The 9,505-nt window shown below is 35.1% G+C and overlaps 1 protein-coding gene across 6 annotated transcripts in view; it reads left to right on the forward strand.

The window, feature by feature from the left end:
- The window catches only part of DACH1 (dachshund family transcription factor 1), a 354,945-nt gene that overhangs the window by 183,234 nt on the left and 162,206 nt on the right, over window positions 1-9,505 (forward strand). For all 6 annotated transcript variants that reach the window (XM_064408603.1, XM_064408601.1, XM_064408602.1 and 3 more), the window contains exon 3: window positions 1,262-1,423. In XM_064408603.1, the coding sequence (XP_064264673.1) occupies window positions 1,262-1,423 (162 nt within the window). The remainder of the gene's footprint in view (window positions 1-1,261; window positions 1,424-9,505) is intronic.

Consider the following 9,505-nt stretch of genomic DNA (forward strand, 5'->3'; position numbering starts at 1 on the left):
CTTATTTGGTCTCTCCTAAATTGCACTCTTCCTATGCTAGACCACAGCCTTAGAATAGTAAATTGTGGAGTTAGTTTCTCTTGAGATCCGTAGGACACTTCACACCTCTCAGAGTAGCTGAAAATCAGACAAGCAGGCACCTTTAAACTAATTACATGGAGGTTTGCAAGCCTTGTCCACATTCAGGGCAAGAATCTTGATTCAAAATGACTGAGGGTCTGTTCTCTTCATGTGGCATCACAGGCTGAGGGCTGAGAGTGCATCAAGGCATTAAACTTACCTGCTTTATTGCCTTCTCTTTTATTTCTTAGATTTAGTTCTCTGTCATTTCCATCTCTGTCCCCTGCATGGTGTTGTGTGGGGGAGGCAGCTCTTGTGAAGTTTTGACACTGGCTTCTCTCTGCTGCTGCCCAGGCTGGGGCAGAGGGATCTGGGTGGGCAGCAGCAGGGCTTGGGGAGCACGGGAGGATTACCCTGCCTCAGGGAAGAGGGCAAAAACTGGCACTTGTGACTTTGATTAAAGGCTGCATCTAATTTTGAGTTTTGAAGGCAGCTCTTGACAAAGAGAATTTTTTCTGGGTTTGTAGAACATTCTTGTAAATGGCTGTATGGCAAAAACTTGGTTTGGTAGGAAGAGCACTTGAGTTGCCTGTTGGTGACTTTGGGATTGGTATTAAATGGTTTAATACTTCCTCTTCTCATTGATAAATACTTTAATGCCTTCAAGACTTGAGAGAGCAGAATAATTCTGCATTATTTTTTTCTAGAAATGCTTCCTAGAAAAACTACATCTCCTTGCTGTTATGTATGTAATGAGAAATATCTGAGTTCTGTAATCTGTTACTCATAAATAGAAATTCTAGACCTGTTATTTCTGTTTTCTTTAGCATGTCTAAAATTAAAGATCTAATGGGAATTTTTTTTCCTAAGTATGGTTATTTACCTATTCATAGTCAGACACTCAGGACACCATTTTGAAGCTAAATTAGATTTTTGACTGCATGTATTTGTAGCTGCATCTAGTTGTGATTTTAGTATGAATGCACTTACTAGACACCAAGTTAAAGTTTAGATGAATGTATAGGAGTAATTATCTAAATACGGTGTGAAACATTTTACTTGAAAAAGCTGATAGTTTTCAAAAGCAACAAGAGGAATAATACTCTGCAGCACTCTCTGTTCTTATGTAACAAGCATGGAGGAATAATAACAGTCCCTACATAGAATAATGAATATTAAATTTTTTCATAACTCTTTGCAGGTCTAACAGCAGCAGCTGCAGCAGCAGCAGCTGCCACCAATGCAGCCATAGCAGAAGCAATGAAAGTGAAAAAAATAAAATTGGAAGCTATGTCCAACTATCATGCAAATAATAACCAGCATGGAGCAGACTCTGAAAATGGAGATCTGAATTCAAGTGTTGGTAAGTTTCAGATATAGTGTTATTATATGTCCATAATACTGAGATATTTTATTAAAATGGTAATCTTTCTGAACTTCCTTCTGAAGTCCTTGATTTGGTATAAAAAGTTGCATATTTGTTTTCCTTTTCTTAATGTTTTTAGTCTTATTTTGTACCTGACCTTTACACCAGCATTCAGTGCTGTTGTTACTATTACAAAAACATTCTTTTCTTTGCAGGCTACTTTTGCAGACTGCAGTTAATATTTTCCATGAAAGAAAGTGGTTTGATTGCTTAGAGTTCATTTTTCAAAGTACAGGTGGAGTGACAGATGATGGTGTCAAAGTGAAATTTAACAATGTCTCCTGCTCAGTGTGCTGGGTATTGACTTAGGTAATTCAGAACACAAGCTTGAAAGCAAAATATTTCATACTTTCATGTGCCCTGTGACAAAAGGAAAACATACATACACAATAAATTCTGCCATGCTCTACAGTTCCTATCATATTTTATTTTAATAAACACGTTCTTAAAATGTAGTTAACATTTTTTTCCATTTCTTAAGCAGCCATCAGCAACTCTTGTTCTTTTTCACAAAAGAATTGTTTCAGTGTACTTTATTCATTTGTTTGGACAATTTGTTTTGCTAAAGCATACTTCAAAGCTAGGATAACTTTTGTTGTTGTTGATTAAATCTTTAATCATCTGTGTGTGTCTGCTGTAAAATGTTTTGTTATGCCATTTCATTGTATTGGATCCTTTTATCATGTTGAGACAGTATTAACTCAGCAACAGAAATTCAATGACAAGAGGTACGTTCAGAAGACTGCAGGGAAGATTGGTGTATACTGGAATCAAATGGCCTCAGACAGGCTTTTTGTTTTTATTTTGGGCCTTTGTCTAGATATTTTTTTTTTCAGTTTTTCATCTTCTAAATACATTTGGAATTAATCTTAGAGGGTAGGTACTAGCCTTAACATAAATAAATACATGTTTGTGAGCAGTCTTTCTGTACACTTCAGTAGACATCGGTAGGGTATTATTTAGAAATAATATGAATTGCAGTTCAAAGTACAGGATCACTTGGGTGCATACTACTGTAAATAGCAACAATATGTATGCATTACTGAATAAGGACATTATATGATTGGTTTTGTTTTCCTTTTAAATAAAGGCTTTAAAATACCGCTATGATGATGAAGAAAATAGTCTTACATTACTGAGATACCAACATATGCAGTTACTCTAATACAAGTGTAAAGATTGTTCTCTTGGAGAGAAAACGAGAGGGTGGAGAGCAGGTGTCTTTGAAATCTGGGAGGAGCAGATAGGTACAAATGAAGTGGAAGGACCAGTTGGCCTCTAGCACACTGGGAGAACAGTGAAGTAATGAGAAAGGGTGAACGGGGTAAATACTAGCCGAGAAGATAAAGACTGTGTACTAGAACTAGAAGTTAATTTAGATTTTCAGTCTTAGGTGAATCCATTATGTGAAATAAAAAGTTCAAATACTGATTTGTGGAGCTTCTATTCTGCTTGGCAGTTCTAGTTATCAACCACATGTGCATCTATGGGGATGGAAAAGTTAACAGGTAATCAGCATCTAAACCACAAAGAGTATTTGTAGAAGAGTGGATCTGAATTTCCTCTGAAGAAAAAGAAAAATATCTATTTTGAAATCCTTATTTTAGGCAAAATTTAGATAACTAATGTGCTCTTAGACAGCCTAATAATTTTCCCTGTTTAAGAAAATACATTCTAGCTATTTTAGTAGGGCAAACTTAGTGAAGCAAGATTATTTATTGTCATTGTCAAAATTTCCTCTCAGCCCCTTAACTTACTTGTTAGCTTCAGTTAATTTCCCAATTTAACTGAATGAAGAATTGTGTTAATTTTGTTCAGAAAAAATGGCTCTTCTGAGTAGAGTGAATAGCTTTTCAGTTGTCTCCATTCCATGAAGAATGGTTCTGAAAATACAGCTTTCTTGTCTGTGCATCTTGTCTGGAGCTGCACCCTTCACACAGAGGATTTCTCAAGAGCAATTTTCTTTTATTTGGTTTTTTTATAGTGAACCCTGTCTAGTGTCCAGTGTTGGTCATGCATATGGAATCAGAGAAGTGACTCCTACTGCTATTAATGTCAGGGTATTATTAGGTTCATGAAGAGTTAAGTTCTTTGTTTATTAGTTGCATTTTTGAAAATTAGCACACTGTATTATCTTGACAAGAACTCATATTTCAAAGGTGTTGCTTGTAGTAGGTACGTACACTTTCTTCTCCTACATTTTTTCAGGAGTGTTTATTTATACATTTTGAAATAAATATTATCAAGTCCATATACCATTAATGTTTTAAATTATAGCTTGCTAGGGAAGAATATGAAGTATTACATTACTGAATGCTGACAGGAGGAAAGAATAAAACAAAAGAAAACAACCTGCTTTTAGTTTACATTTTAAATTAGCTTATGTGCCTGACCAAACTGAAAAGGAACAAATGATCTAACCAGGCTAAAAGCTTAACTGATTCATCCTAGCCCATATGTAGCAGGAATTATGGTGGGCGTGGATTTACCATCCTGTGCTCCAATGCTTGCATAAAGGTGGATAAATAAAATAAGGGCCCTTAGTTTATTTGTCTTATTGTATTGATATGTCAGGTTTACTTCCCAATTGTTTTGATTTTTGGGTTTAATGAAATGCTTAATGTGTATTACAGAAATAATTCTTGTAGCCAAACGTTGTATAATTATACAGAACACTACACAAATTTATTAACTTGGTCCTTTGAAGCAATGGTCAAAAGGTTAGTGAATGAAGGGAGTTAAAGGAAGCCAATGATACTAATAAGTAATTATTTTATATCTCTCTTGTTTTGCTGGTAACCTTGAGCTTGCATCCTCCCACCAGAATTATCATTTTAGAAGGGGAAAAAAAAAGAAATTACAGAGGAATCAGAGTGAGGTATTAGCACACTGAGTAAAATATATGGCTGCAACGCCTTTCTCCCCCATCCACAATCAATTGGATTCTTTTAGTTTAATATTTACTTGCTAAGATGAGATGCTAGTCTGCATGGTGATAAACAGTCTGCTACTGGCATCTGAAGGTGACCTGTCAGTTCATATGGACAAATCTCCTGCTTACTGAAATGTACAAAATAAATCATTAAAGCAGGCAGGTGCTCATTCCCAGATTTAAATCACCATAGATTTATGATTTGAATTAATGCTTCATTTGGTCATAGAAATAGATGCTGAGACAAATGATATGCAGTGGTTGGGGCTTCCATACTGTAGCCATCCTAATATTGATTACTGAGATGTCTTTGCAATCTCTTGTTTATATCAAGTACTGTCTTGTGACAGCTTGGCTGATATGAGCTACATTGCAGATAAGAAGGAAAAATGTCCCAGGTTCTTTTTAGTGGCAATCCTACATACAACATGCAGGGTAGATAAATTATTGGGGTTTTGTTTAAAAAATGAGTTCTGTAGAGCAGCAAAAGAAAAAGAAAGATTATGCTGTGTGTTGGGGATTTGTTTTTTTGTTGGATTTGGTGGGGTTTTTTATTTTTTTTAATTGTTGTTATTGTGTTTGGTTTTGGTTTTTTTTTGGTTTGGTGTGGTTTTTTAATTAATTGCAGAATGAAAGAAAGAGAGTGGCAAGGTCAAATTTTAAATTTCACTGATGAGGTTCTACTCTTTGTCATATTAACATCTTAGTGTGATATGAGGATCAGTTGTATGTTTACCATCTGATGCTCTGAAGCAATGGATAGGTAAAGCAGCTCAATCTTTTCCTCACTGCTTAAGTACTCACTGCCCTGCTGTCCTACTTCATTAACCCGCAGCAGCAAAAGATAAAAGCCTTTGAAAATAAATACCTTTTAAAAGCTATTTTTTTGGGCTACAGTTTGCTATCTGTAACTTGGTAGGAAGTGAAGGACAGTCCGTATACTTTAGCTTCCCGAACATTTTATATAATGAAAACACTATGCATACACTTTAGGGAATACTCAAAGGATTTGTTAAGACCTTTGCCACTTGCTAAAATATGACTCATAAAACTTGTAAACAACTATCAACAATAGTAAATTACTTGCTTAGTAGGAAATGAGTTCATATCTATTCAAAATGTGATCTCAAAACAGATGTCCCAAGAAAATGTCATTGTTTAAACGACATTCATACAAAAAAAATGCTATTATTTCTGTAAGGAAGTGAAGCAATCGTGAAGACTTTGGTGTTCTTAATTTCTAAACACAGTTAGGAAATACGAGGCAACATTTTACATTTGGCTAGCATGTTAATCCATAAACAGCCACAAAATGTGTTGAAAATTAAGAGATTTTCTTGGCATGTTAGGTTTCCTCTTTGTCTGCATTACCTTGCAATATTTAAAATTATGAGATAAATACAAGGCTTCCTGTGATGTGTTGTTCAAAAGTAATGCTTGCTTGTATACTATTCTTATTTTTCATCCAGAATCAGAGATAAAATGATTTAGGTGAAATTATTTTTCTCCGGTGACCTTGCCCAATAATAGAACAGTACAAAATGCAGTAATTTCCTTTTTCTAAACACATGTGTTTATTTTAAGGGAAAGAAATACTTTTATGGTTTCAGGAAAAAGTCTTGGAGACCTTGAAAAAGCAAATAAAAGGAAACAGAGAATGCAGGCCACTGAGCACAGCTCTGCAGTTGCACATCTGATTCTCTGCCTTGGCAATGTTAATGAACCTCAAATCCTCCCTATAATTAGATGAGGGAATTGCTTATATTTTCAAACAGATGATGCTGCTGTAATGAAACGATTGGAAACGATTGACAGGGAACTTAAAAGTGACTACAGTAGTCATTTAGTTTCTGGGTTTTGGAGTTGGGTTTTTTTTCCCTTTTTTTTTTTTTTTTTTTTTTAATGTAAAAGAAGATTGGCTGTAGATACAGGTCCTGGGAGAGGTAGTAATTTACACAGAATGCTATGACAGGTGTCTTTGTATAGCATGGAAATAAAATGGAAGATAGAGGAATGATGGGCAGGCATGGCAATTTTTTGGGAGGGGGTGTCCTGTGCTTATTCTGCCTGGGTTCTTTAAAAGGGGCCGAGACTCAAGAGATGGATCCGGATTGAGTGCACAGCTGTAACTGCTGATGAGCTAATTGCTCCTTATCTCTCAGCCCCATTCATCTTCATTTTTTACCAATTACTGAGAATTATCTGTGTTCTCAGTTGGATATGAGAGTTAATCCTTTTTGGTTAAGCTGGCAGTACTGTGAGCAGATTCCAAATCATAGGGTGAAAAAGCCAGAGCAAGCTTGTTCTCAAACTCTCTCCAGTTCAATGACAGTATCACTAGTTCATAAGAATTTTTATATTGTTTAACAGATTAAACATTGGGTTGGGTTTTTTTTTTTACTTTTATACTATTATTAATATGTATTTTTCTCTTAGCGTAAACTGAATGTGTATATTCCTAGGTGGATGTGTTCCCTTTCTAAAAGTATTGCAAAAAATGAAAATAAGATAAACATTAACTTCAGACCAGAAGGATTCTTTGCAGAATGTCAGTGTTTATAGTATGAGACATAGCACTTCTTTTAATTACAAGACTGTGCATGCAACTTTTACATCATGGGACATAAGACAAATGCTTGTCAGTGACAGATATCTACTTTTGTAAATTTGTTTGAGATCTGTGGGTGAAAAGTGCTGTCTAGGTGCTTGCAAAAGCATAATCATACAGCCTTAAGGACAAATGTGCTATGTGGAGCACATCGTATTTCAAGCTAAAGGAATGCTTTCATAAAACTGTGCTTTGGGAACACACAGAACACCAGAAACAGATCATTTAGTTATAATCAGGTCACTAAGCTTTTTTTCTAGAATTTTGCTTGTCATGGGGAAAAAAAATCTTGCATCTTATAGCTAAAATGTAATGTTTGTCTGTCAACCATATCTGCTTCCCTAGACTTTAATTGTGATACTTAAATTTGCAAAACAAGGCAATGAACTGGTTGTTATGACCTGAGCACCAGATAGTAAATTAGGAGAATTATTAGCAAAGATTCAGCATTTCATGTTGGAAGGTCAGTTGTGCTATAACAGTTCCCTCACCTAGATTAAATCTTCACTGTGAAGTTCATTGAAACAAATGTAGACATTTGCATCTGAATCACCTTAGACTCAACACACAGCAATAGGCAGTTGTAGGGGTGATCCATCTCATCCTAAAGTAGATGGCAAAAGTAGATCAGATAAATTGCACCTTACAAGTGCTTAGTCATGCGACTACTGAGTTGTAGTTACATAAAGGAAGTTAAATGAGTGGATCTCTCTCTTAATGCATACAATTAATATTTTCTGGAATAAGATTTGAAGATTTGAAGGAGGTAACAGGTCTTTTCCAAGACAGTGATACAGTCATGGCAAAATAGTGCTTGAGGCACAGTGAAATAGTAAAGAAAAAGGAATTAGAAAAAGGAATTAATTTACTCTTCAGAAACAGCAGGTGAGAAGTTTAGCTATTCTCACAGAGAACTATTTAGATATAAACATACTCACAAGTTTTTCTGATTGTATGGGTATGCTGCTTCTGAAAAGAGTGATTTTACCTACATGAAGCATACTAGAGAGCAGGCTTCTAAAACTGCAGAAGCAAAAGCTTCCAGTGTGACATTTGTGCTTTAGGCTTGCTATGAAGCTATATTGAGTTCATGAAAAAAATCTAAATTAATAAGTCTATCTTGTCAGCAAGATAAAGAGAGAGAAAAAAAGTATTTATATTGTTTGATGACATTTACTTTATTTCCTGTTCCATGAAAGATAATCCTAATTGGATAAATAGTTGGATAATTTAATCTCCAATGTGATTTGTTTTCAGAATGTGTACTTTATTGTTATGGCCATTTTTTCTTTTTATTAGTGCCTTGTACGAAACTAACAAAATTGTTAAGCTTCCATTCAGATTTGTTTTATTATTCCTTGTTATCTGCAGTAAATATAGTAAAACATGATATTGTGGATGTGCTGTGTTAAGAAATATAAGTTTAATGCCCACCTCATTTTGCTAAGTAGTTATGATAGTCTATAGGATCATCATAAATATTAATTAGAAGCTACTTTTTTAAAAGAAAAGACTAAACTTTGGGGTTACTAGTTCAGTTTTAGGAAATAATGTCTCTGGTGGAAAAGTGACAAGTTAACATATCTGTCATATAATAATTAAATTATCGTCATGAAAATGTGTCTCTTTTCTGTATTGTAGACATGTAAATATCCTATATTACACATAAAATATTTTATCTATAGTTATATTGTTATTTAAGAAAAGCAGAATTTCTTCATTCATATGAAGGATAAAGGACTACAGACAGCCGCATTTATTTTTGGGACAGAATTTAAAATATGCATCCTTTTCTGACTAGTGTGTATGTTTCAGAGTAATGTGAACTAGGCAACAGATATATTTAGGGTTAAAGATAACTTCTTAATATTGGATGCTTGGAGGGTTTTGTTTAATCAGAATATCCTGGGGCAGGGAGGGAAAGCAGTGTGCTTTCTAGAGACTCAGACTGTATTTGCCCACATAATATGCCTGTATGTGTCTATGTTCAAAGGATCATTTTTTTGAGTTTCTCCAGGTAATGGGGAAGGCAACCATTGGCCCCAAGTCAGGCATCTGCTGTAAGAAATTTTCTTAAATTGAGCCCATGCATGTAGAAAATTGTGTACTCTGGCAGTTTTTAAAAACTGCATTTTATAGGTCCTTTCCCATCAGCAATGTCAGCGGGATGTACATGGAGATACATTGCCCTTGTCTCAGAGTTTGCATTCCAGTCTTAAAGCTTCAACTTTTTATAACCAGGAAATCCATTAACACATCTATGTGATAAAGCAGATAAATGAGGACCATATTGCTGCAAAAATCAGAATAGGAAATAACTGCCTCTCGTATATGGAAAGAAGTAATTTGAACAGAAGAGGGAGGGAACAGGCAAGCAAGAGGATGATGCAGTCCTGTGTAAGAGGCAGTAGGCAGTTTATCCTAGAGGTCAGAATTTCTTGTTTCTTTTAAGCTTTTCATGTGATGGAAGAGGCAAAGC

The sequence above is a fragment of the Passer domesticus genome, chromosome 2, assembly GCF_036417665.1.
Source record: "Passer domesticus isolate bPasDom1 chromosome 2, bPasDom1.hap1, whole genome shotgun sequence".
Taxonomy (NCBI): Eukaryota; Metazoa; Chordata; class Aves; order Passeriformes; family Passeridae; genus Passer; species Passer domesticus.